This window comes from Fringilla coelebs (assembly GCF_963513975.1).
Source record: "Fringilla coelebs genome assembly, chromosome: 5".
Classification (NCBI taxonomy): domain Eukaryota; kingdom Metazoa; phylum Chordata; class Aves; order Passeriformes; family Fringillidae; genus Fringilla; species Fringilla coelebs.
The window spans coordinates 63,465,913-63,493,031 of NC_140033.1; the positions used below are offsets into that span (position 1 = coordinate 63,465,913).

The window sequence follows — 27,119 nt, forward strand, 5'->3', positions numbered from 1 at the left end:
GGGCGATAGGAGAGTGGATTGCAACAGCCAGATGTTGAGTGGAAACTGCCTGAGGGCGTGGGAGCAGTGGCCAGGGGAATTGGTGGGACAGGAGATGCAGTGTGTGTGTGTGGTGAGCTCGGAGCTGCCAGGAGCAGGGACACAAGCTGGCTGCTGTGTGCAGGTGTAGGGACATTTATGTTGGCTGTGCCAGACACATCAAGGGAAGCCGCCTGCGTAGGATGTGCGCAAGAGCCAAGATGGCCCTCCGCCCCCAGGGGACTTCAAAGTGCAGTCCTCCTGCTGTGCTTGGAGGTGTCTGCGAGCTGTTCAGCCCTGGATAGGGGTTCCTTTGTGGAGAGGCAATCAATTAGCCTGGGGTCCATTTGCATCTCCCAGTCTGGGCTGACCTGCACGGTGTCTGAGACTGCTCTTCATCCCCACTCTGCTCACCTCACTGGGACTCTCTCCCCACTGTCTGTATCCCCAGGGAACCAAGGGGATCTTCTCCCAAATCACAGCCCATTCTGGGTGCTGTCTCCTCTGCACAGACACAATTCTGGAAGTGCCAGAGAGATTTCAGCCAGAGTCAGAATCCATTGCCTTCTTCTGAGCTTTTCCTACCCACAGGATCTGAACCTTCTCCTACCCCTCAGTGGAGCGCTGCCCCCAGGCTACATTCCTCCACTGGAACTTCTTTCTGTCACCATTTCATCTCCAGTGAAAGTGGCTCTCAAAAACACCAGGGTCACATCTTTATTGTGGATAGCAGGATAAGTTCCAGGGGGATTTAGCTCTGCTCCTGACAGGGCAGGCACATCTTCCCTTCCCTTACACTTGACATCAAAACAATTATTTCTGGATATGAGCACCCATGCCTTCATACCTCAAGTTGCAGTGTGCCAGAGCCCCTGTGAAGGTCATTCTGCAGGTCCAGAGATAAGACCACCCCTCTGGCCTCTCTTTGCAGATGGGACCATTTTTTATGTGCCCCTTGGCTTATCCTGGCTCAGCCACACCCCTGAGTGCTGTCGTGCTCTTACCTCTTCCCTGGCCAAGGAAGATAAACAAAATTTTGCTTTCCAGGGATCACGACAGCACCACATCTTCCCTTGGGTCAAGACAGGCACTGGGAAGTTCTTGATTTCCTCATCTCTTTCCCTGCTGACAGACAAACCCAAGGGGAATTTCGCAGCTCTGTGCCCAGAAGGGAGGTCTCAGCACCCTGGGGAGTGTTGGCTCCTGCAGACCTCAGGCACAGTGGGCTTTGCAGGGTGTGGTGAGTGCCAGCCTGGGAAGAGGGGTGTCCAGCCATGTCCAGCCTGGCCCAGGGGCCGTGGGGCAAGCCACTGTCTGCCATGCCAACCCACCCCCAGTGCAGAACCCATCCCTCCTGCACCCTGCAGCACCCTCCAGCCTGGCCTGTGTCCCAGGAGACTCCAGGAGGGCAAGGGGGCACCTCAGAGGTGGCTGAAGGGCAGATGCAACTGAATTAGTTGGGTGGAGAAAGGGGCTTTAATGGGCTTTTCCCCACTCCCTGGTTCCCCCAGCAGTGGTGGCAAGGTTTGGCACAGGAGAAGAAGGCCACATCTGATCACCACAAACCTGCCCTTTTTTTATCTGGTACCATTTCAGGTATCTTTATCCTGTATGAACAGAGGGCCCCTCATTTGAGATGGATGCAGCATTAATATTTTTATTTTATTTAGGTTAATTTAGATGGTTACATCTGAACATCAAAATGTCTTCTGTGGCAGCTGCCAGCATGGTCTGAAGCAGCAGAGGGAGGTTTAAAAACAATGCATTCCTGTGTACTGCTCCTGCACTTCATCCCTTTTTCAACAATTTCTGCATTCTTTGGGGACTGAAATGTCCCTTCTCCAAGGCTGCTGCCAGATGAAGGCATCTTAAGACATCCAGAGGAGTCCACCAGTGTGGACTGGTGTCCCTCCATCACAGTCATTGACCTGGGCCAAGGTCACTGTAAAGGACTCACAAAAAGCTTCTTTGATGACCTGAAACTGAGCTGGAGATGAGGACACCAAAAATGTGATCACAGTGGGATAGAAGTGGGGAAGGTTACCTAAAAGATTAGCTTGGGGTTGGTTAGTCAGAGTAGCGCCCAAAGAGTTCCGGAGTATGCAAAGGGAGAGGAAGCTGGGCTTGGTTGTGCATTGCTAATGGCACACATCAGGAAGTTCCAAAATCTTGGCTGGATGAGTGACAGTCAATCAGCCCAAGAGAGCATTTTTCTGTTCTGGGGAGCACCTTAGATGGGCATTATCTTCTACCTGAGTATTTAATTCTGGTTGACTTGGATGCTTACCATACAAGGAGGATTTACACTGGTCTGATAATGCAAAAAGCATTTTCCTACTCAGCTGGAACTTTCTTTAGGCATGGAAATAAGAAGTCACCCATTAAGGAGTACTATTTAAAATGTGATTTATTTGTAGTATTTAAAGTACTTAGGTACAAGATTATTTGTTCTGTAAGAAAATCTACTTTCCATACATTCCCTCTGCTTTTAAAATGCTGAACGTTTAATTTTTTCTCATCTGTCTTGCTGAGAAGCCACGCTATGCTGCTTTGGCTGGAGCTATTGCTCATTTAAACCTGCATTAAGGGACAGAGAATCAGACATGTGGCATCAATATTCTCTAACTATTCCACTTGTACATAAAAGAAGATCATGAATCCTGAGCTCTCAATATCACTATAGAACTACTGCTGCTGTCATTCAAGCCAGAAGCAGAAGAGCTTGGAAAGCTGTCTGAGGATTAGTTTGAAAGACTTCACCCTTGGGATGAAATTGCCTCTTTGTAGTATACAGTTACCTCATGGGTCCTATTATATTAAGAGAGAAAAATATGGGCTACTTTCACATTGAAAAATACATGCCAAGTGGGATTGAAAGATCTAGAGAGACATTGTGATGAGAAAAAAAGGAATAAAAAGATACTGAGATAAAAAAGGTTACTTCAAAGCACCAAAATGATACCATTTTGCATAAATATATGTCTATTGAAAAGGATTCCAGCTGGTATCCTTAAATTAATGTCATTTCCTACCATATATATAATGAAAAGAACTGTACTTTCTATCTTCCTAAAGGATGACGCTTACATTAAAGCCATATTGATTTTCAAACTATAAATACAAAATTAGCACTATCACAGGTATGAGACGCGTGGGCTTTCAAATCCCTCTCCATCTTTCACTCTTCTGACAGAAATATGACCCCTGAGCCATGTTAGTGTCATGATGCACAATTGCTTCAAGCTGGAAATGCAGTTCAGCTTTGCTTTGCTTCATTCTGCTCCAGTGTTCCAATGCTGAGTTCCCTCCTTCAACCAGGGAGCTACAGGGAGGCATTACACAATGTGGACCAGTCCAAGAGGACTCTCAGCTGATTGAGTGAAATTTATTGGATAAATACAGAAAGAGCTTCCTGAACAGCAAAACTCTTCTCCCTCCATGCTCAGCCATTGAGTTAAGCTGGAGCCACCTTTGGTTCCATTTGCTGACACAGTTGAGATATGCTCCAGGAAAAATAAAACTGCTTTCAACAAAACAACAACAACAAAAAAAAAAAACCAAAAGGAGATTAAAGCTCAGATGGGCAGTGGAGATACAAAAAGGTGTCATTACTTAGGACTTGTCTTGCAAGATAACAGGTTTGGGTTTGAATGTAGTTAGGCTGGGACACAGCTGAGCCAGGCCTTCCCTGGCTTTGGTGGGGTCTCCAGCCACAGGCACAGTGAGTTAGGAGCTGGAAGGCTCTGGGTCTTCAGCTGCATTGTAACAGGCACTCTGCATTTCCAAGGTGCTCTATCCACCTCCTAGGTTTGAGACCAGAAAGTTGAGAGACACCTCTCAGGGAGGGACACACACACAAAAAAATGTAACCTTCACACATCAGCCATCCACGGTGAGTAGCTGAGTATGCCTGTTAAGAGGAATCTCCACTTGTACCCTGACAGATCTCCCTGTATATCCTGAAAGGTGTAGAGCTCCAGATCCATGGGAACCTTGGACAACTGGGAGGCACTGAGTGGAGAGTGACTGTGAGAGAAGGCAAGGTGGATCACTCTGGTCATCATTGACATCCCATCCCTGCTCCCAGACCTCACAGGTGCAGCAGATTGTGCTCTGCATGGTGAAGATCTCCTTCTGCTAACCTTTGGCACAAAACATATTCAGACTTCCCCCAGCTTCCCAGGAATAAGGTAATTTTTATACATTAGTGAGAAAAAAATGGATTAGTGTCTGAAGGCCAGAAGAGTTGAGGGTCACCTATAGATGTCTGTTTCTCTGCTAATCTCTAATAATTAAGATATATAACATAATTATTGATGCAGTTCACTGGAAGATAATAGACTGAGGCTAGATCAAGACTGGCACTTGCACATGATAACTTCTAGTCACTAGCAAGTTACAGCAAATCTTCATTTGATCTTCTGGAGGGCATTGCAAAGGATCCCAATCTCACCTGCAAAGGAAATAATCAGAGCAGTTAATTCCAGAACTAGCCCATTTCTCACACTTCTGTATGTTTTTTGCCCTTTATAGCCATTCTCTCAAAGAATAAGGTGAGCACAGAAGTGCTGAACTGGGCTTGTTTTTTAGGGTCTTACTGGAGCTAGGTCTCCAGAGTCACCCCTTTGCCTTCATCAGCCATGGAAGGCTGGCTCACAGGATCAGAGGAGCCCCCTCTCAGCAGGCTAGCCAATGTGAGGGGGAAAATGTGATCAAAGCCATGCTTCTCCTTCTCTTCCTCACTGAAAACAGCTAGGATCCACCTCAAGGCCATCTGCCATTTCCTAGCATCTCCCCCAAAACTGGGTTTTTCAGATTTAGCAAGTTGCAGTCAAGTGGAAATTCTTGTTAAAGCTTGGCTAGAATTGGGAAGCAATTTTTTCATGAGAAAGGAGATATGTGCTGCCTTATCTTGGATAGGCTCAAAGCATAATATGCAGCCAGATGGAATCTGCAACCAAATGGAATCTGCCTTGTGGTTCCTATTTCTGACCCAAGTTTTGAGGAATTCAAGGTAACAGATGTGCAATTCCTTACTATTGATCGTGTCAGCTAAGTTCTTCAGCTGCTTTGCATTGTCCAAGACTTCAATCCTCTGTGTGTAGGGATTGTACCGGACAGAGAAAGGACGAGGGATTGTTTGAGCAAATTTCCTGAAGGAAAAAAAACATAAACAACAGTACAGTTTAAATTTTTTTTTTCACTAACTATTTTTTGGTGCGTGCATTTCTTGATTGTGGGGATAAGAAAATCTATGGGAGGAAATAACTGAAATTCCTTCTCACTGATCTGAGACCTACAATGTTCTGCAACACACTTGAAACTGCATTTGTCCTTATCACCTCTGTTTTTTTCTGAACAGAACAAAGCTATTGGCATGGCAAGGCTGCTCCTGGTATAGGCCAACTATGTGGCAACTGGGATCTGCCAAGCTTGAAAATCTCATTTTCCTGTCATTAGTGCAAAAGGTAGGAATTCTAATCCAAGTCTGAGTTTTTGGGGAATTGAGGTCAAGGATCTACGTTATCCTGGTAAGCCAAGGAGCAAGCAGGCACCTAACTTTTGTCATTATCTAGCTCTTACCTCTTAAACTGCCTGGTAGTTTGCAGGTAATTTAAGAGCTAGACTATAGTTAATCGAGTAAAGCAGCATTCTCTTCTGCAAAATAGTTAATCCCACGTCAAAAGCATTAAGATTTTGGTGTCTTGGGAAAATATTAATTTGCATAACCACAGAACTGTGGAAAGAAGGGTTCTGAATGGGATGAGACTGTCAGAGCTATTGTTCCAGGCTCCTTGTAGACCCCAGCAGGACACTGGCTTATATATCTGCTTTGTGTTACTGAAGTTATTGCTGAAAGAGGAAGGGAAGCACGCAGGAGCTGATTATGGAGCCCCACTACACAGACTGTGACTCAGCAGGGTAAATCCCATACGCCCAGAACAGTGCAATATGCTGGATGCCACCCTCACAAAGCTTCTTCAGTTTAAACCTTATTATTAACCTTATTAAGGACATTGTCTCAAACAGAACTCAGTATGAACAGGCCACAAGGTAGGACAATGAAAAAAATATTTTGTTGGTTATGATGAATTTAGCTGCATTGATCTAGTTTTTCTAAGAGGAGAGATCACATTAGAAGATGGCTTTCCTAAATCTCAGGTGAAGTTAAGATCCCAATTAGAAGATGGATGCCTTAAGCTGAGATCTTTTAGGTCAGTCTCAGAATAATTTTTCAGAAAGGTATTCTGTTACCCGCAAACACACATGTCCAGTAGCTAGCCTTTAACACAGGCACTGGACCAAACCCCAGAACTTCTATTTCAATTTAACTGCTTTTCTCTTCTTGGTCACTGAAGCAAATAAAAAAGCTCCAAGATATTTTCTTACAGCTAAGTGAGGCAGCATTTTCCACTTCCTTGAGGAGCTTGCTGCTCAGGGATACATACAGAGAAGACAGAAGCTCTGTGCAGGATTTCATTAGCACAGCCCAGAAGAGAAGACCATTTTTCCCAGGCATTTCCCCAGAGAAAAAGGCACAAGGAAAAGCTGCAGAGTTATGACAACCAAGGAAGCAGCAGGGCAGAGAGCTAGGAAGATCTCAGAGCTGGGGAGCCTGAGGTGGCAGAACATCTTGGGATGCAGAACAATTTATCTTTGAATGGTAGAAAGATAAGAGACTGCAGGTCTGGGACAAGCCTGTGTGTGGCATCTCCAAGTGAGAAATAAGTTTTGTGTGAACCAAGGCAAGCCCCCAGTGGCTTGACTAACACCCAGAAATATGGTATTGCATTGGTGTTTTAACAGGAATAGAAATACTGTCAAGGTGAAAACCAAGCTGAACCCCAACACAGGCTGAGCCATTCCTGTTCCAAGAATCAGAACTGAACCTGGACATAACTTCAGAGAAGGAGTAGATACTAGGAGATTTTTTTTTTTTTACAAGAACTGTTAATTCTAGTAATGGTAAAGTTACTTGGTTTGCATTCATTAGCCAGATTTGACTTAAAATGTTAGTATCACTGCAAGTGAGCAAATAACTTTTTTGTTGCATTTTGGTTAGACAGATGAAGCTCTTAGTTACACTAAGCACAAATTCTTGGTTTCATGCTTAAGGTATATTCCTGCTACTACTCATTTTTGCCCAAGATTCTGAGGATATAAATTTTTTATGATCTTAAAGCGTTGCACAGATTTTTCTAATGCCTCTCAAATCATGATTGTCAACCCATGACCCATTATGGCAATGAGATCTATTTGCAGCAGACAAGAATGAGTTCTTCTCTGGAATGACTGGAGTACCTTAGCTTTTCTTTTGCATCTTTAAAACTTTCAGCAACATAGTAGACAGGCTGGAACTCAGTAACACAGTACTTGTGCACAGAAGTCTTCTCCAGGGTAAGAGGCCGAATCTCAGGCTTACCTGATAAACAATACTATGAACAAAAAGGTAAGAAAAATAATTTCAGTGTAAGAGTGTTTGAACATGCTGTGAAAGAAATCAAGAGCAACTCCATTTCAGACAGGGAAGATTTTCTCCTGTGAGATACAGTGATAATTTCACTGACTGGGAAAGAAGGAGGTATGAGTTCCCTGTGTATCCATACACCTACACATTCATCAGAGCTCTACAATGAAATGCTACATTTCATCCTACTTCTATGCACAAAGTATGAAGCAAAACCAAAGATCTGAAGATATTCAGAAAAGGAATTTGAACAATTATAAACATATTTGAATTATTTTCTAGAACACACCTGCAGCTCTCCAAATGAAGACAGCAGCCCTGCCCCATATGCCTTGAGGGAATCTCCTTCCTTACAAAGTCCAAACTCAACTGTAAACCAATAAACCTGGAAAGAAAATTAGTCAGAAACTTATTATTACTAGATAAAAAGTACACCCTTTGAGTACATTTAGAGTTTTCATTTCTATGTAAGATGATGTTGTATGTCAAATTCAAGTGTATAAATGCAATAAATGTCCCTTCAGACTGAAATTCTTCTCCTAGGAGAAGCACAGTACTAGATTCTCTGTGCCTGAGAATCAGTTCAGTTACATTACAAACAAAGTTGTGTTTTACTGTGCTTATCTTTGTCAGCAGGAGCAATGAAATTATAGCAATAAATCTTTATTTTGGCTGGTCAACCCAGAGGAATTTTGAACCTTATTTTAGAAAAGTTTCAGTCCTGTTTCACACAGGGCATATGACTGCAGCAGCAGCAGCATGATCAGACTGTTTGTGCAATAGGGAAGGAAGATGGTGAGTGGCCTAATTTGACTCCTGGCTCTGTCCTTTTGAAGGGATACCTGCCCTGGCTCAGAAAAAACTCCCCCATCTATCAGAAGTGTCAAAGCTGGTGGAATTCTTTGCCCAGGTGTTCCTCATTTGGCACTGGGGACACTACTCTCAGAGCAACACTCCCGGTTTTATTCAAAGTTTGCACCTCTGGGTCTCAGTAGTCTCAGAGAAGCTATCCAGGTGCTCTGTATTGACTACAGAGGATAGTGCCTGCCTGGAAAAGTGGAAGAGATGCTTGAAGGTGAAATAACTACAGAAGCTGCCTCTTGAAATTTCCTGTGGGGATGTAGCAACATGTAATCATTTCTTGCCCAATATGTTTGTGCTGGAGGAAATCTCATTTGGGCTTCTGTGTTTAATCACAACTGTCACTTTGAATAAGGGGTGCCAAAGCTATTTTCCTTTAGTGCAACTGTTTCAGGGTAGGGTTTTCCAATCATGGTCTTCACTATGATCCCATTCAGCTCGATGGGAGTTCTATCAGTGACTTCAGTGGCAGCAGAATTAAGACAACACAGGGCGCTTTGGAAAATTGAGCCCTCATTTATTAAATTACCGTAGCAAGTTTCTCGATGAAATCATCTGGAGCTCCCAGAGATGCCAGTCCAATTTCCTGTAACAATAAACCATTATTCTTCAAGCTGTTTATTGCAAACATTCTTCCTGCCCATCTTATGTAATTGCTCACATTTTAAATGTTACCATTGCTTACTACCACACACAAATGTTTACAGGACATGTTCCTATCATGCAAGATCAATTTTAAACCAGAAATCTCTCCAAAAATGAACAAAGGGTCTTGTCCAAATGTCATTTACAAAGCATGATCCTTTGTGCCTGGTACAAAGCCCATTGAGGTCAGCTAAAATTTTCCTCTTGCTTTGACAGGCTTTTGATCAAGTCTACAATGAACATCTGAGAGAATGATAGGGACAAAAGGAGGCAAATCAATCACACCTACACACCTTATATATTTCTCTTCGTTTTGATGGGTCCTGATTAAAGGAGTTTTCCTGGAGCCTTGAATGAGCTATTTTTTTTGAATGACAGGGCATGATTTGAAAGAGCTTATTCATACCTTGTGAGCAAATGGAGATTTTTCCAGAAGGCATGCAATAGTTGGATTCAAATACAGATACCTGAGACTACATATAGCCAGGTTCCTTTCTTGATTTGCTCTAGTGAGGACTGCATAGTGCAAAAATCAGAGGGCTCTCCCCACACACAGCACAGACACTAGAGCAGCTTATCACCATGTCAAATCCTAGGAAGCCAAGGTACAGCAGGGCTCCTCTGGAAGGAAACTCCACTTCTGGGAAAGGGCAAAGCCTAAAGGCAATACTGCAAACTTACGAGATCAAACTGACTTTTGTCTTTTGAGATGTTGCATCAAGGCTTCCTGCCTTGCTTCCTCCCTCTCTTTCTTCCTTTTCTTCCTTCTTTCTTTCCTTTTCATTCCTTCCTTCCTTTTCTTTCCTCCTTTCTTTTAACCTACCTACCTTCCTTCCTTCCTTCCTTCCTTCCTTCCTCCCTCCCTCAGTCTTTTTGTCTCTATGCCTTTCTCGCTTTGTGTATTTCTAAGTTTTCTGTCTTTATTCCTTTCTTTCTTCCTGTATTTCCATGTTTTATGGTAGGATGCAGCCAAAAGTTTACTGCTTCACCAGGGTTTGGCTTCTTTTCCAGAGACATTAACACTACTAAAAAGAAATCTCCTCTCCAGCCTTCTCCCATGCTTACAGCTGAGACAGTTCCTCACTTTACTCAGCCTCCAGTGTCACTTCAATAGAAAACAAAACAAAATCTCCATTTTCCCTAACATTTGAATATCATCATGAGGTAATAATCCATCTGACTCATGAGTTATGTGATTTTATCCGAAGGATCAACATCTGCAGGAAGGTTTTAAAATGATGGCTTCACAGGTTCTGTCAAAAAGCAACTCACACAAGATCATGTTTGGAGTTGGACTTTTATGTTTTCACCTACATGAATTGCATCCAGATTTCAAGCAATAAATAAACCACCTCAGGTGCTCTTGCACAGTGTGCTTAAAGGTGAATCTGCACCTCCCTTCACAGCTCTTGGATCATCCTCTGAATTACTGTGTGTTTAATTATACACATACTGTAACCCTGAATGACTTACCTGGGAAAACTGAGCAAAACTGGGATCAGCAAAAAGAGGCACGTGTCCTAGCAGCTCATGACAAATATCACTGCAGGAAAACATGACATCTGAATAACTGTGATTCAGGAAAAGTCCAGCAATGCTGGAAGAATGCCCTAGAGCCAGCACACAGTCAAGAGCACAGTGCATTTGCTCCTACCAGCAGATATCGTTCACAGGAAAACATTTTGCTCTGAAATTATTCTTATGGTGGAAATGCTTGCAAACTCCAGGGTTTTCTGTGCTTTTGCATTACATATTCCTCAGCAGCAGGGACTGTTAGATTTTTCAAATACAGAGAAGTGATTTGGTGAGATGGAAAGGGGAAGGGTATAACATATCAAAAAAAGGCCTGGAAGACCTTTCTTCAAGAAAAAAATGGAGAAAAAAAGACATTTCAGCCTGGCATGATGACAATGGGGTAAACAAAAGCAGGAAAGAAAATCACAATAATCAAAAAAAGATAAAAGAAAGGAAAAAGAGTTTGTGGAAAGTAGGAAACTAAAAAAAAAGGAAGAATTGCAACAATATGAAGCAGAATAAGAAATCTGTTTTTAAAATGGCAAGTAGAAAAGGATAATGGGCAAGGACAGAGAGAAATACTCCAAAATGAAAAAGAGATGGGTTCTGGGCTTCTGAGGAGTCTGGGCTTCTCCTGTCTTAATGCCAGAAGCTTGCTTGCAGCATGTTAAGTCCTTGCTGCGCTACTTGGGTGCTAATAGCTCAGCTCAGTGCCCTTGTACTCTGCTCCCCTGCATCCCAGCCACCACACAAGCACGCCTTCAGTAGCAAAACTATCTCATCTGCCCCAGGAGAACTTGCAGAAGTGGATGCAGACTGTTAAACACACTAGAAAGGCTCCATAAACATTTCCAGAAGAGAGCAGTCCCTTGGCTGCTCTCCCTTAGCCCTGTTCCCAGGAGTGCTGCAGAGTCCCAGGCAGTTATTCCCAGCTGGTCTGAGCCTGCTGGGTGTGTGCTGCAGCTTGGCACCCTTTGTGTGGCAGGGTACTCACGGCTCCGGGGTGTACATGGGCTTGGAGGCGTGGCGGATGTACTGCGTGGAGTGGAACACGCGGAACGCCAGCCCAGCCAGGAAATCCCGGGAGGAGAGCAAGCCTGCCACGGGACGCAGCCGAAACCCAGTGCAGCCTGAAGGGACAGAAAGACAGCACCTTAAAAATAGCTGCTGTGTTTGATTTATCCCCATCCAGACTCCTTAGAGTGGGAAAAGTTTGTTGATGGCTGTTGTTTTAGTTTTTTCTTTAACATCCTTGTTACAGATGGATAATGAGATGATTGGCTCTCACAATTAAAAGATCACTATTGTGTGAATATTAAGAAAAGCTTTAGTGATGTACAGTTATGTTATTGTGGTTTAGATGTCCTCTGTTCTCCCCACAGTTCCCTTTCCCCCCTGTGTTGTTGCCATCAGACAGCCTGGGCTGTCCAGGACAGGTAAAAGAAGGCTGCACATGTGTCCCTTACCTGGGGCAGCTGGGGATGGAAAAGCTCAGGGGTGCTTAGGGGGTGCAGCATGGCAACTCCTGACCTCCAATCCAGTTACAAGCAAGCAGCCTCCAGTGAGAAATGGCAAAGAAGAGCTGACTGACAGACATTGGGAGGGGCCAGGGCTGGCTGATGCAACCCCAGGGGTGTAAAAGACCAAACATCCATCTTGAAGATGAACTGGCCACATGTTATGCACACCAGCAGTTCCCAGCGCTGTAGCTTTTTCCTTATGTAGTCCTTATGTTGTATTTTTGTGAAGGTTTAATGAACCTTTTTTAATTTTCAAAGTGAGCAGTTGTTTCTCACAACCTTCTGTTAATTGCAGGCGATTTTCTGCCCAGGAATACAACCAGCACAGTATCTAAATATTTGTCCCATTGTATCCCCAGAAGCATTAGAGAAAGACCTGGGACACAGGCTAAGTGATGTGCCCAAACATCATAGTGAACTTTTGATAAATCAGGGATTGTTTTTCCTTCTCTGGAAGCACCACCCCCACAGATAGCTGAGGCCTTTCATTTCATTTGGTTCTTTTAGGTGTTTCAAACTTACTCTGCAAGAAATTTGAAATATCTTCAAGCTGGGGAATATTGTCCTCCCTGTAGCCACAGTACTTCTCCAGCAGTGGGAACACGTGGTTGTGTTCATAGCAGGCATGAGTTGGATACAGACTCTTCAGCTCCCTGAAGACAGTGCCCCAAGTTTTCTTTTCTTCTTCCGTATAGGTGACACGAGGAATAGGTTGGCCACTAGAAAGAAAAGGGATGTCCTCAATAACAGCCACAGAAAATGTCCTATGCCATCAACATGCTCTTTGTTCTTTCCCACTTGCCATTTTCAAAACAGTTTTCTTATTCTGCTTCATGTTGCAGCTTTGCTAGGACCGGCCAGGAGCTGCTGGTGCAGGAGAGGAGATGCTTTTGGGCTGACATGCAAGTGCAAAGGAGCCTCACTTGTCTCTGGAAAGGACTCTACTGACCTTGGCTGAGATAATGGCCTTTAGACAGCTCCTTGCATTATTGTGTTAAAAATAAATCAGCGCTTATTTGTCTTTTAAAGGTGTTCTTCTAAAAATACTTGCTTGCTGTTGGTTTCAATTTATTTTTTCTTTCTTGATATGAAAGAGCTGTTTCACTTCTTGCTCTAGTGAGCATTATATTAACGGTGTTTGTAAAAATCAGCTCCATTAAACTCTGTTGCAGTGGCAGATAAATTCTGACCTGTGCTCTGTGCTGTAACAGATGCAGACTCCAGCCAGTTTGACTTTTTATAATTGTAAGGAGCAATTATGACTTAAATCCCACCCTCAGGCCTCCACGTGCTTAGCTCATGTTGAAGCTAACAGGACTTATACATCACAAGCAATGCAGTTTGGCCTCCTGTGAATAACCAATTCCTGAGCAATAATGTTAAGGCCATAGGTGAATCCAGCAGCTTTGCAAAAATCAAAGGGGTTTAAGTAACTTAATAGGTTTAACAACACTGCTGGAACAATGCTGAAGCTTTCCAAACCCCAGAAACCCATTGTTAAACTCTTGATGACACCCCACCATCTCCCACTTTCCCTTTTTTTTCTTGAGCCTCAGGGCAGCTGCTCTGGAGAACCATCACCTTCTGTCTCTCTGTATCAGTTCTCCTTGATCTGTGGAGCTTTAAACATCATGTTGAATTATGAGGATTGCTGGGTGATTTTTGTTCCTATAGCACTCCTAAATAATCCTCAACCAACTTCCAGGGCTACTGGGGGAAGCTATGGCTTTAAAACCACTCAAATTTCAATTAAAAAAAATTCTAGGGATCAGTGGGGCCAGAAGCAAAGTAAGGCAGAGGGAAGAGGCCAGCTAAAAGCAAAGAAATGAGAAATCAAGGAAATTGAGCATTCAACAAAAACAGTGGGTAATCTATCCTGAGAGGAAGCAAAAAAGCAAAGGCAAAGTAGGGGCAAACAGCACAAAGAAAGAGGACAGAACAGATGCAAAAGAAGGGATACAGGAGAGGATTAAATTAATGTTAGGAAGAATACAAGGCAAGCAGCCATTGACCCATCTCACAGCTGCAGCTGTGTAGTACCCTCACAACTTAAGAACCCTTTCCTCTTCAGTGAAGCCTGATAAACTTGGTGGTGCCTCTCCTCCTGACCACTTCTCTGTATCTTCTGTGGGATATCTAAGAATGGACATTAGATCTGTCCACATCTGGACAGAAAAATCTTATCCAAATTTTCTAGCTATAAACTGGGTTTCTGACTTTTTTCACCTGACTTTTTGTACTTTCCATCAACCAGTCCAATTTTGTCTCTCCTTTTGTGATTACATTATTAGCTCTTTGGCTCGGGAGCTATCTTTTGATCCTGTGCAAATTGTAGCCCAGAATTTACAATATATGTTAATTTTTTCTTTGCAAACACGGTTTTTACCAGTCCCAGCAAGAAACAGGCCCAGTAGTACCTATCTATACACATGAGTGTCTCTGGGAACAGAATTTTTTCTCCTCCAGATCTGATCATTGAAAGCAATCAAATAAACCTGTTCTAACTGAATTTATCATCTCTATTAATTTATTTTTCTTGGGAAATAAAAGCCTAAATTGCTGATTTCAGCTGGATTAAACATGATAAAAGTAGGGTAACAGACACTGTATTAGCATCAGAACCATATGCTATTCACTATTTTAATAGTGTATGCAGATCCTGCTTTAATGTTAATGATAGGCACTCCTCCCCCAGCCCTGGTTTAATGGGGAATACCAGATTTATTCAATGCTCAGGTCTTTGTAGCAGCAACAGTCTGCTGCTCAATTAGACAACAAAGCTGGGAAAGAGGGGTGTTGTGGGGAGAGAAGGGAGATGATGTCTCTTCTGAACGTGTGCCTGGAACAATTTACCTTTGTTTTTCTGCGATTTGGGGATAAATGCACGAACAGGAAGATTTAAGCACATGTCAGAGAAAAGCCAACAGCTTGTGGAAAAGCAGGGATAGGCAGCAGGGTGAGCAGCCCAGGAGAGGGCAGGAGAGGAGGGCTTGCTCTGCTGCCATGCAGTGGTACTCACTGTCTGTAGTTGTAGGCGATATCCGCAAACTCCTTCCTCCGGGCCCGGTACACGGGATCTTTGAAGCCCTGAAGAGAAACAGCGATGCTCAGTGCAGAACGGTCACTAAGTGCAAAAGGTGAAGAGCCCTCCTTCTAGTGAGCACCCTCAGGCATGGCTGGTGCATCCAAGTGCAGCAAGGCTGGTGGGAAAGCTGCCTCTGTTCTGCCAGGCTCCACTCAGCCAGGGCAGTGCTCCTTCTTGGGCTGCAGAGCCTCTGAGCAGCCACAGTCTCTCACCACCCCTGCCCCCCAAGTCCTTTCTTTTTCTCATTTCCACTTCCCATAAGATAGGGAAACTTGCTCCTTTGCAGCAACAACAAGGTGCCCCTGGCAAGAGCAGCCCAGAATTATCAGTACTCGGGTAAGCATGCCCTTCTGGTTTCCCTTGAAGCTCGTTGCTCTCCCTGGCACAGCCAAGCTGCTCTAGAGAAGCAGAATCAAAGCACATTAGAAACACATTCATCAACTCAATCGGACCTTTTAGGCAGATTTTCAGCATGAACCACACTTAAAAGTGCTCATTTTCAAACTGCTGGAGGATCAGTAGCCACTTAGCAGGCCAAAACCCCCTATTTGTACTACAAATTCAACCATTTGAAGGCAATTAATGACTACAAAGAATGTCTAATAGACCTTGTGGCTGGGAGTTTGACCTTTGCAGCTAATTAGCAATAAAATCAAGGATAAAAAATAAAACCTCTAAATCTTCATCTGGGATAAGCATTCTCCCACCCCAGTGTGCCTGCTGTTTAGACTAAAAGATCCTCAGGACCAGCAGTGCCTTCACCACCTGGAGTGCAGAAACACCCTCCTTCCAAGCTAGGATGCCTTTCTGCAGGGCAAACAGGAACAGCTCCCTGAGCACTGCAGCAGTCCATAAATGCATCTCCTCATGGTCAATGGCACAACTGGACTGAGGGGCCACAAAACACAGCCAAGTACAGAGGGCAGCTGAAGAGGAGTGTAAAAATTCACAGGTGTGAATCAAAAAGGGGTAGCCAGTGGCCAAAAAAATGCACTGTCCAAGGTTAACCTGTCATGGAGGTCATTGTGATTAAATTCCATGCATCACTTTACTAAAACCACAGGCTCCTTTAATTTCTCTTTTTCTGCACTCTATGGACTGTCACCTATTTACCCCAGCAGCTGGCTTTCTTTTTAAAGGCACAAGTGCTCACTAACTAATTCGAGGAACTGGAGGGGAGACTCTTCATTGCTTTTTGTATATTTTTCTTTTCTTTTTTTTTCTTGGTTCTTTTTTCAAATACAATCTTGGTCTATTCCCACACAACACACAAGGGGGCCATTGGCTCAGTGTACCTCCTTTCATTCTGCCTCTCATATGACCACAGTGAACATCATGAATCATTGTACATGGTACATAACACGTCTTGAATTAAGCAATAGGTAGTGAATGACTAATCACCCCATCTCAATTAAACTAATAGCAGCAATTTTTGGTGCACTGCATGTAATTTATTTATAATCACCCTATCTCAATTAAACTAATAGCAGCAATTTCTGGTGCGCTGCATGGAACTCAGTGTGTTTTGACAAATGAAAGTAAGTTGTTGTTTGCTTGGAGAGGGAATAGAGGCAGAAAATATTCTTGTATCTGAACAAAACTGAAAAACCACAAAACAATTCTTTTTAACAACTAAATCAATGAACAAAACTTTCTGATGCTACCATTTAAATCATAAACTTTTTGAACCATGAACATTTTCTTTTGTCATGTCTCACCGTAAAAGTACCATGTCAGATTGAGTATCCACATAACAATACACTGAGCTAAATCAGGTGTGTGCAATCAAGGATGAAAAAAGTCTTTCTTTCTCTGGACTATGCCATTTCTTGTTTGTGATACACAAAGTGAGCCTGAAATCACTACATCAGAGCCTCCTGGGAAGATTAGATGTGTCCTTGTGGTGGCCTTGTGCTCTGAAAACCACTACAACTTTTAAGATCATCTCCTGGCATTTGCCCAATTATAGCAACCTGTGGTTTGATTTACTCCATAGCCAGGGATTGGGCTGATTATAACCCTAAAAATGTGGTAGTCTTCTTGTCCTGTACCATGTAAAAATTAGTGTGAAATTTAGTGTACTAGATCTGTACTAAAAAAGAGCAAATTTAAATGAGAGAAGCAGCAGTGTCAATAACTAGAAAAATTGCTAAAAAGAATTCTTACAGGATGATCAGCATCCAATTCTGCTCCATAGCTTAGGATCTGATTGGCAAACCTGTCCAGCTCCTGGATACTTCTTGGGAACCACGGTACTGCAAAACAGAAAAGAAATAGAGACTAGTATTCTTCTTTGTTACTTGATTTTTGACCACCTTCTGACATTTTCATCTTTTCATCATATATATAAAGAAATATAGGCAAAGGGCTAAATTCTTTTAATCCTTTTCACTGTAGCAGGAAACAAACCAAGTAAAACAAACCAAGCAAGTTGTCTTGAATTTGTGACTGTTTCACACTGTTGGAAGAATACAGGGCGTGGAGAGCATCAGAACCTTGGTGCAGAGCTGGCTTGTAATGTTTATGATTTTCTGTTTAGTACTTCTGGTGTCTTGGCTAATCAAAATGCAGAAAATTTTCACAACAAGCCAGAATCAACCCCTTCAAAGGAATCACAAGAAACTCCACAACAAAGACAAAGAATTTTTGGACTGTCTGAAACACTCTGAGACCTACTTGGTGGCCCCAGTTGAGCTAGGATTCTGAAACAAAACGACAAATGGCATCCTAGTACCTCAGACTAGCACTGTATCACTGTGTTAGCCATTACACAATAGTGCATTAGCTTGATTGACCTTCTTGGTCTGGTTCTCTGCTGCCTTGTAACTCACATGCTATACACACTGTCCCAGGCACAGCCAGCATGCAAGAAGGGACCATGTTGACCACACAGAGTGTAATGCCTGTGTGACCTTCTCATTACAGAAAGATATAAGGTGAGAGGCAAGAATCACAGGGATTTCCAGATGTGATGTGTTGAGATAAAAAAAAGAGTAAATCGACCTTCTTCCTGGCAATTCAATGCAGGGGACTGAACAGGGGCAGTCTCTATCAGTAAAAAGTTAGCAATTCATTGAGAGACTTTCTTGTGCAAATGGGGGTTGCTTGCTCAGCCAGTGCTTGGAACACAGCTGATTCCCCTCTGTGGCTCTCTGCTCAGCTGGGAGCTCTGCTGCTGGGCCATACCTCCCCATCTGATTTTGGGGGCTGTGCCAAGTGAACCTCATCCTCGGCCAACAGCTGCCGAATGAGTTCCCTGCAGTGTCTTGGTGATGGGGCTCATCCCAGACCTGATGGACCACCTGCAGGATAAGAGGATCTCTCTCTCTCCAGGACTATTCAGCTTTGTACCGAGCCTCACAGCACAGAGGGCGCTTGTGGCACTGGGTTCACTGGGTTTCTGCGAGGCACCTGCACAGAGGCGCTGGAGCAGGTGAAGCAGCTTTACAGGGCTCGATTTTGGGCCCCAGGCAGAGAGAGAGAGAGAGAGAGAGAGAGAGAGAGAGAGAGAGAGAGAGAGCCCACAGCCCGGACTGCATTCCCATCCCAGCCTGGCTCCGTGCTGGGAGCCTTCACATTTGTCTGCAGCAGGCTGCTGCTGGGCAGGAAGATGCCGGGACGCCTGAGCATCCCGGGATGCAGGGAGTCGCTCAGCGGTACCCCTGCGGTGCCTCCCCTTCCCCCGCCCTGCACAAGGGGGATTTGTTCCGCCCCTCTCCAGGATGCGCACGCTTCTCCTTGTCCTAAAACCCAGCCCTGAACAAGTCACTAGATGGCAGCAGCAGACCCAGGAAGGTCCCCATGTGGGTTTCTGTGCTGCCGGGGGTACCGCTGGTTATCCCACTTGCTCCAGAAACACTCTCCCCTCGCTGTCAGAAAGTTTCCTGCACCCCCAACCCCTTCGCTTAAACTAGTCACGGGGGGAGGAGAAAAAGGTGAATTTCATCTATAGGGAGTGGTCACTACTTACACCATTTTCTATCTGGGTTTGTCTCCTGGCTGTATCACTGAGCTTTGTGGGCTGGTGGGGAATTGCTTCACTGTTTTGTGCTTCACACTCCCCAATACCAGCCTGGGGTGAGGCACACTGGTGAATGGTTTTGTGTTAGGCACTGGGGTAAAAAGGCTGCCTGGCAGCCCCACAGCAAAGGATTTGTCAGTGTTAGAGAGAAAACCACTCTTCTCAGGGATGCACCATGACCTGGACGGTCCAAGCTGTGTAGAAAAACTGGTGGGGGCTGAAGTCTGCACTGGATTTTGGCAGTGATGTCTGCAGGGCTTTGCTGGCCTGAATCAAAAAGATCTCACTGGGCAGGGTTTGAACCACTGCTGACTTACTTTCCATACAGACTTACTTTCATTAAATATCTTATTCTCAAGATTGTGTTCGTACTTCATGCAGACCTCATGAAAGACTCAAGGAGAAACTGACTCCAGGCTGATGTGGTGTCAGTCCTGGCTGTGGGGATGGGTGATTTGCTCTTTCCCTAAACAGGAGAAGCAATTTATCTTCCTGGCACCTAGTCCTGATCCTGCCTACCCAAACACCAGCAGCAGCTACATGAGAGCAGCTCTGAGCTTGCAGAGCTGGATGGACATGGCAGGCTGTGGAAGGGAAATCCCAAGGAGACTTAGTGCTGCTTGCACCAGCCTAAGTTGTTAAGTTGGGTCCTGGAAAGCGCTGAGCTTTCTCAACTCTCATGGAAACAAGAATCAAAGCACAGTTCTGGGGCAAACAGTGCATCAAGTCCATACAGCCCTCGCATCGAGGCCCAGGGTGAAAAAAGGCTACTGGTGGGTCTTCTGCCTAGATGTGATATGCCAGGACACTGTCCCCAGCCCTCCCAGAAACTATTCAAAAGATCAAATCAAATTACCCCCTGGCTGAATCTATCCCATATTTTGTTTGCAGCATCCTCCTACAGCCAGACTCGCTGTCTGTCTGTCTGCACAGCCATTAATGAACTGCCAGGGCCAGGTCCTGCAACACTGGGCCTCTGTGAAGGTCTGAGGAGCAAACGTGGGCTGATCAGTAATAAATATTGATTTGCCTGGAAGTGAAACAGCAGCATTTAGGGGATGGTGCTGGACACCCAAGTGGTGACCAAATTACTGTGGGGTCAAACGCTGAGCAGAATGCTAATAAGCCATTTATATGAGAGGCAGTAGAGCAGGGGCAGCGAGGACTTCTGCAGAATCCTCCACTTGGACTATTGTGAGGAGGGTCAAAGACAGGTCTATGCAATTTATAGCAGTTCAAGGCCCAGGTTTAGCCCTTTTTTAAACACTCCCTAATGCTCTGGCTAGCCTCAGGGTCTAGCAAACAAGGGCCCCACAGATCCTCAGCCCCCAGCTTGTTTCAGAAATGCAATAAATTGTCTGCATTTCCCTAATGCTGCAGCAGAATAATATTTAATTATTTTTATTCATGGGCTCCAAGTGGACTGCAGCTACCATCTTGTTTCCAAAAAGAGCCACTAGGAGATGCACTGTGTTTTTACAACAAATCTTTCCACATACACAAAGAGCTTTTGGCTCAGCAGCTGCCAGCCCTTCTCATCTGAAGCTCCGAAGCTACATTTGGATTTACAGCACTTTGCTGGCCTGCTCTCACCTAAAATTATACTCTTGATCCAAATCTGATATTTGTAACTATTGTAATGTGTCAATTAAATGTTGCATTTAGTTAAGAAAAGATACTAAAAGCAGCTAGTGGGACCCCCCCCTCAAAAAAAAAAAAAAAAGAAAAAGCCATTCACTTATGCCTTGCCCAATAAATCACATACACATAGTGTTTAGCCCTGAGCTATACAGAAGGGACAGAATACAGAAATTTCCTCTGAGTGCCAACAAAGCAGTACCCCAAAAAAGGGACTGTGTGCTTTCCACAGGAAACAGAAAAATAAGGTTTTTCTTTCTCAAATCACGAGCGGGAGCAAAGTGAATCCTTTGCGGGGAAGAAATGACAGCATCCTAGGCTGCAGCAAAAGAATCAGTCCCATGGGATCCCAGATTGCCTCTGGAAGAAAACCTTCCCAGCCTTTACCTGCCCACTGAGACAAGTGTGGCAACATCCCCATAAACCATCTGTCTGAGATTGTGCTCCCTGGAGGCACAGCGCTCTTGTTCTGTGTTTTGGGAATAAGATTTCACACAGGCACATCTGTGGACTATGACCAGATTTGCCAGGAGGATACATTTGAAAGACAAGCTGGCCTAAAAGGCACCACGAGGCCTGTTATTTGTTAATGCCATCCCTGATAAAGGACAGCATCCCACCACACTTCCTACAGCTCAGGCTGTTCCCATCTCACTCTGCCCTTGCAGTGCCTCTGCCCAGGATTTGCCACCCACAGTTCATCCCCTAAGCAGGGCTTGTTTGACCTTTCAAAATATGGTCCTTGGAGGATTTCAGTTTGGCTGGACCCTTATTGCTCATGAGAAGAGTTGAAATTGAAAAAAAATGAGAAAGGGCAAGGAGAAATATTAATCTTCCTCTCTCTCCCCAGCAATAAATTGTTCCCATTTTATAATATTTCTGAATTGCTGAAACTAACAAACACAAGTTATCCTCTCAGACAGAAGAGGATCAAGTCCCTTTTTGAAGCTGACAGGATAATCTAGTTCAAAAACTCCTTTGATCAACACAGTAACATGCAGTGAAATCCTAATCCTACAGCTGACCACAGGAGTTTTGACTTCTGTGAGGTCAGAATTTCACATGCAAGACTTTCCTGGATGATATTTAGAGCTGTATCTCTGTCTGACTCTGGTGTATGTTTATAGACAACTTTATTATTTCATAAACTTCTTTATTACCTTCTTCATAGTAACTGGAAAAATGAATGTTAAGCCCTGGTAGGTCCTGTGGCTTTCTTTTGGAAATAAAAAAGCCCCCAAAAGTGAACCTCTTCGATCTGACATGATCATAAATCACCTAATCAACCTTTTGTCCCTTTGTCTATGAATGGAGAAAACTGACTCCAAAGAGAATCTGCCTTCTTCTTTTTCATCTTCAAATGTAATGTCATGGGTAGGACACAAAGGAAAGGGTAAAAGGATTACCAGTGCTGATCTCAAAAAGGTATTAATGTCCTTTCATGTTGTTCCTAGGAAGGAAGAGGAAGATCCAGGCCTAAAGTATTTAAAGTCTGAAATCCTATTAAAATCACATCTGTTATCTGAAGAGGCATTTAAGTCTGTCTCAGACTATCTGCTAGGCAGCCACCACTGCACCAAGCAGCCTCAACTCCAGCAAATCTCTGAGAATCAGGAGCAGGAACAACTCAAAAAATCTTTCCTTATTTCCCTCTGAAGGCAGATCTGCAACTGCCCTCCCTGGTGGGCAGTTAGTCCTGTTCCCATCAAAGTGGGTGGCAGAGCATCCCTAGTTTCCCAGGAGACCTAGTCAGGATCATGGCAAAAATTTGCACAGAAAATCTCCAAATGAAAAAATTTACAGTACAGGAAAAATAAAGACAGAGAGAGGGAAGTGTAGCCATAAAGATCCAAGAGGATCTCCTTTACTACAGGAAAAACAAGTAATTTCAGTACGTGACATAAATGGTCCAGGTCAACGTTAACCTTGTCAGCACATCCTTACCAGTGTCCTTCTTCTTTGTTCGTGAGAGCTCATGGACTGTTGCTCCAATATCACTTCTCAAGGACTTGATGATCTTGTCCAGTGCTGGCACATTCTTGCCTTCCAAGTTAATGAAGAATTCATACTCATCTTTGTTGAGACGGGAGGGTCGGGACTCAATGTGGGTCAGGTTTATACCTTTTTCCTATGAGAAAGAGAAATTTTGGTCCCACAGTTTTTAGGGGAAGGAATATGACATAAAGACTGGATAAATACGTGTCAGTCAGCAAACCATATTGTACCATCCAAATAACTCAAAAGCGGCCACTGGACTTGAGGACTTTCACAACAGAGAGAGAAACAAAAAGGAAGAATGAGAAAAATGTGGGATTCACCCTTGTACAGAGCTCCAGCATGAGGACTGGGCACCACTGAAGGTTTAGAGAAAGGTGGAAGCAGGATACAAGCTGTAAACAGGCTTTGTGTTGTGAATGGCAGCTCCAGTCCCTCAAGCACATAATGAGAGCTCGTCTGTGTTGATGGAGACATTTTCCCAGCACCAACACAGGAAGAAGGCATTCCACCTGTAGAGTACCCTCTCATGGGAAACTGAATGCTGTCTTGATGAACATCTGGAGAGAAGATGGGATGAGCAGGCAGCTGGGCACCCTGTGAGATCAGCACCAAACCTCTGCTCAGTCACCTGCACGGTTTCCAGGGCTGTGAGCAGCTGTTGGGCAAAGATCCAATGGGACACACGGATCTGCACTACAAAAGGCAGCCCAGGTTTGTGCAAATAAAAAAATGGGTGTTTTAAATCACAGGATCATGGACTTGGTGAGGTTGAATGGGACTTCTGGAGATCAGCAAGTGCAATAATCTGCTCAGGTTGCCTGGACAGATTTCCCAGGGCTATGGCCACTCAAATTTGGAGGGAGTTTCTCTGGGCAACTCCTCCCAAGTCTAGTCATCCTCACAGAGAAGGATTATTTTCTTTAGCACAGAAATTCAAGTTCTGTCTCACCAAATATCTTTGCTGACCATCAGCAGTGTCTCCTAGCTCTGAAGAGAGAGATCCCTGGCAGCTGTAGCATTGAGGACTATAGCCAGTGAGAACCTGACCTCAGGCTGCCATGTTGATGTCTAAGCAACAAACAGCTAGAAATCCTATTTTTCCAACAAAAAGCAAACAAAAAGTCCAGGAAAACAAAAATTGTTTAGGAAAAATACCCCCAGAAAGTCCAAAAGAAAAGTCCAGGAATATCTACCCCTGTTAACAGAACTCAAATGTTTCCTTGAGCACTATAATTTGAATATAAAAATCCTGCTTTCTTTTCTTTTTTTTTTTTTTTTTGGAAAATCTTTTAAACAGGTTTCTATGGACATTGACTTTGCCTCCTGGCCATCTTGTCAGGCTCACACTGGTGCTGCAGAGTCAGCATGTCATGGTCAGGCCTGGGCTTCTGTCCCTTGGGAGGAATTTACAAATCCCTGGAGGAAAGAACCATTACCCTAAGAAGAGTCTGAGGGGCTGACACATGGTGACCAGCATCCCTGGAGAAACTTTTGGTTTTTGTCTTTCAAGCTGAAGAGGACTCCAAACTACATGGGGTGAAGCAGCTATCCCTGCTGGTGTCAATGTCAAACTCCCTCCTACAGCGGGGTAAGGATTTAATCCATGAAGTAATGCTGGATTAGGATCTACTTTTGACCTACAAGGAAAAAAAAGGGAAGATTTTTTTAACTGTACATCCCTCTTTCTGAGCCTCTTAGGGTTTTCTTTGCTCCTCTCAGTGCTTGCATAGTGCAGGAAGGCATCTGGCCATCAGCAGAAAAGGCCTGATTTACTCCTCCACAAAAGGCAGTTTATTCCTTGGTAGGAAACATATATGTCATTGCTCTGTTTCCTGAGCAGAGCACACTAGAGATGAACTCAAATTGTTTGGCTAGATACCAATACAATAAGTTGAAAAGGTCAAAAGCTCATTCACCAACTGCTGCTCTCAAGAGATGCCGTCCTCACAGGGCTGTCTGCCCAGGGAGAGAATGGCCAGCACTGTCCTTGGCCCTGGGGACAGTTTGTTTTAGGCCTCCAAAGCCCTGCTTCCCACACAGACTGCCCATTGTCCTGTCCCTGTGGTGAGGCACTGGGAGCTCCTGACAGAGAGCAGGCACAGGGAGCTGCTGTGCCTTCGCTGTGGCTCACCACCCTCATCCTGAAAGTTTTCTTCCTTATGCCTGCTCTGGATCTACACTCTTTTAGCTTAAAACCATCACCCCATGTGCCATCCCAAACAGCCTTGCTAAAAACTCTGTCCCCATCTTTCTTTCTTATAGAATCCCTCTGAGTACTGGAGGGCCACAATAAGATCTCCCCAGCACCTTCTCTTCTCTGGGCTGAAGGCTCCTTAAACTGCATCCCTTTGGTTTTTGATCTTCTACTCTAGCAGCTCTCCAGTCAGGCTCAGTGAGCAGCTGGACAGACAGCAATGCCCCCAGAATAAACAGAATGATGCAAGGGTTGGGAATGAAGAGATAAACTGCAGGGTGGGTATGAGACACGCTTAAGGCAGCAGGAGTATCAATACCCCTCAAACTATCACAACCTAAGACAGTGAGAAAAAAGAGGGGAAAAAAGAAGATGGAGGAAGGAGCCCATGGAGAGAGTTACCTCCTTTCTTACACCTGAGAGAAGCAGAACACCTCCCCACAGTGTTAAAGCTTCTTTGCTGTTTATTTGAGGGATGTCTGTCACTCAGCAACGTCCAGAGCCAACCTGTTACCTCTTTCTGCTGAGATTTCAGGACCTTACAACAGAGAAGCTAAAGGGAGAACCCTTCTGGTGGCTGTTTATAGAGCAAGAATCCAGCAGCATATGTCCAACTCCCTGAACTGGCACTCCTGGAGCAGTGTGTTCTCATGTGCTGTGCCTTGCTACAAAGCCCTTGATTTCAAAATATTTACAGTTACTAGAGTTGCTTTATAAATCTCAATTTCATTCTAGTCCAACTACTCCATCTAGTGTTTAATCTTCATAGTTTCACATTGTTCCGAACTTGTGTATCCTTGATGTTGCCAGACCTTGCTATTGCAGCACAGTTCTCCCAATAGATGATGTTTCCTTTAAAGCTCCAACTTCTGGAGCTCCAAATTCTGAGAAAGGAGAATGAGGGCAATTTTTTTTGTTTAGTTGTACATTTTAAGCAGTTTTCAATCTCTATCTGCTTTTTAGTAGAGATTGACACTTTGACAATTTATGCCTTCAAAAGTAAGCTGATAAAATTTATTCCAGCTTTATGAGCTACTTTTTGTTGATGGAACCTAACTCCTAACCTAACACCTTTGGAAGATCCCAACTGCCACAGGTTTGTGGCTGGGTTCCACAGCTATTAACATGAATCTCTTCTGCCCTTCCTGTTTTAGAGCTGGTAGGGATCAGATGAGCCCCTGGAGTGAGGTTAGATGTGTCTTTGCTGAGTTCTTGCCACCACCCAGTGCAGCTGCAAGGAACTTAGAGAGCAGGCTGGTACTCCACTCCTTCTCTTCAGGTTTATGACCAGGGGAGAGGTTGAGTCCCTCCCTTATAGACACATCCTGTCATAAAACCACGTCCCTGCTGTAGTTTGTTTTTTTTTTTCCTTAAACCTTTCTTAAAACCCCCATTCCAAGGGGTGGAAAACCTCAGCTTTTGTTGTATTAATATCCAAGCCAATTAGCTCTATCACTGCCCATTAGAGAAGGAAGTTTCAAGACACATTCTCTGAGCTCAAAGATCAAGCTAGAATTAGTTCTAACAGAGTTTGAAGGGGGTAGCAGTACAAATATCAATTTAAAACAGAGACAGTGGTGGATGCAGGGAGGAGATTGCCCATGTCCCTCCCTGCCTTACCTCACAGTGCTGGATCTCAGCCTTGGCTCCCTCTCAGAGTCTGTGAAGCAGCTCCAGCCTATTCCCGGTTGCCCAGCTTATTCCAGGTTTTCCATCCTAACTGAGCACCACCTATGCTGCAGATGTCCCACACCAGCAGGGGAAAAACCAGACTGGTGTTGCACTACACCAGCAGTCTTGCGGTAGTCACTACCAAGAGAATTTAGTCCCACCCTCTGTTTGATGGCCTGGTCACTGAAAAAGGAAAGTTGTGTGTTCACAAGGAAGCTTTCAGCAGGGATGGATCCTTTCTGAAAATGTTATGGGTTACTACTTCCCATGACACTCACACATCCTTCTGTTCACTAATTACTAAATGCTCCTATATATGGTTCTAAAACTAAGTACAGCTGTGAAATCCAGCTGCAGCTTGTTTTCGTGTCTGTTGTCATTACTGAAGTTTGGCTTCATCAGTAGACCCCACATTGTTACCAGATGAAGAACTTTCAACAACAGTATGGTGCCACTAATCAACACTAAGTGAGAATTTGGGTAAA

At 44.2% G+C, this 27,119-nt stretch overlaps 1 protein-coding gene across 1 annotated transcript in view; it reads right to left on the reverse strand.

Moving 5' to 3' along the window:
* Nucleotides 1–2,439: 2,439 nt before the first annotated feature.
* Nucleotides 2,440–27,119, reverse strand: part of PAH (phenylalanine hydroxylase) — a gene marked incomplete at its 5' end in the record, with an annotated part of 35,376 nt that continues 10,696 nt past the window's right edge. Inside the window, 11 exon segments of the mRNA XM_084205858.1 lie at nucleotides 2,440–4,471; nucleotides 5,056–5,171; nucleotides 7,321–7,454; nucleotides 7,776–7,871; nucleotides 8,877–8,933; nucleotides 10,466–10,535; nucleotides 11,502–11,637; nucleotides 12,550–12,746; nucleotides 15,047–15,114; nucleotides 17,279–17,367; nucleotides 22,716–22,899. Coding sequence (XP_084061984.1) covers nucleotides 4,428–4,471; nucleotides 5,056–5,171; nucleotides 7,321–7,454; nucleotides 7,776–7,871; nucleotides 8,877–8,933; nucleotides 10,466–10,535; nucleotides 11,502–11,637; nucleotides 12,550–12,746; nucleotides 15,047–15,114; nucleotides 17,279–17,367; nucleotides 22,716–22,899 — 1,191 coding nt within the window. The 3' untranslated portion in view covers nucleotides 2,440–4,427.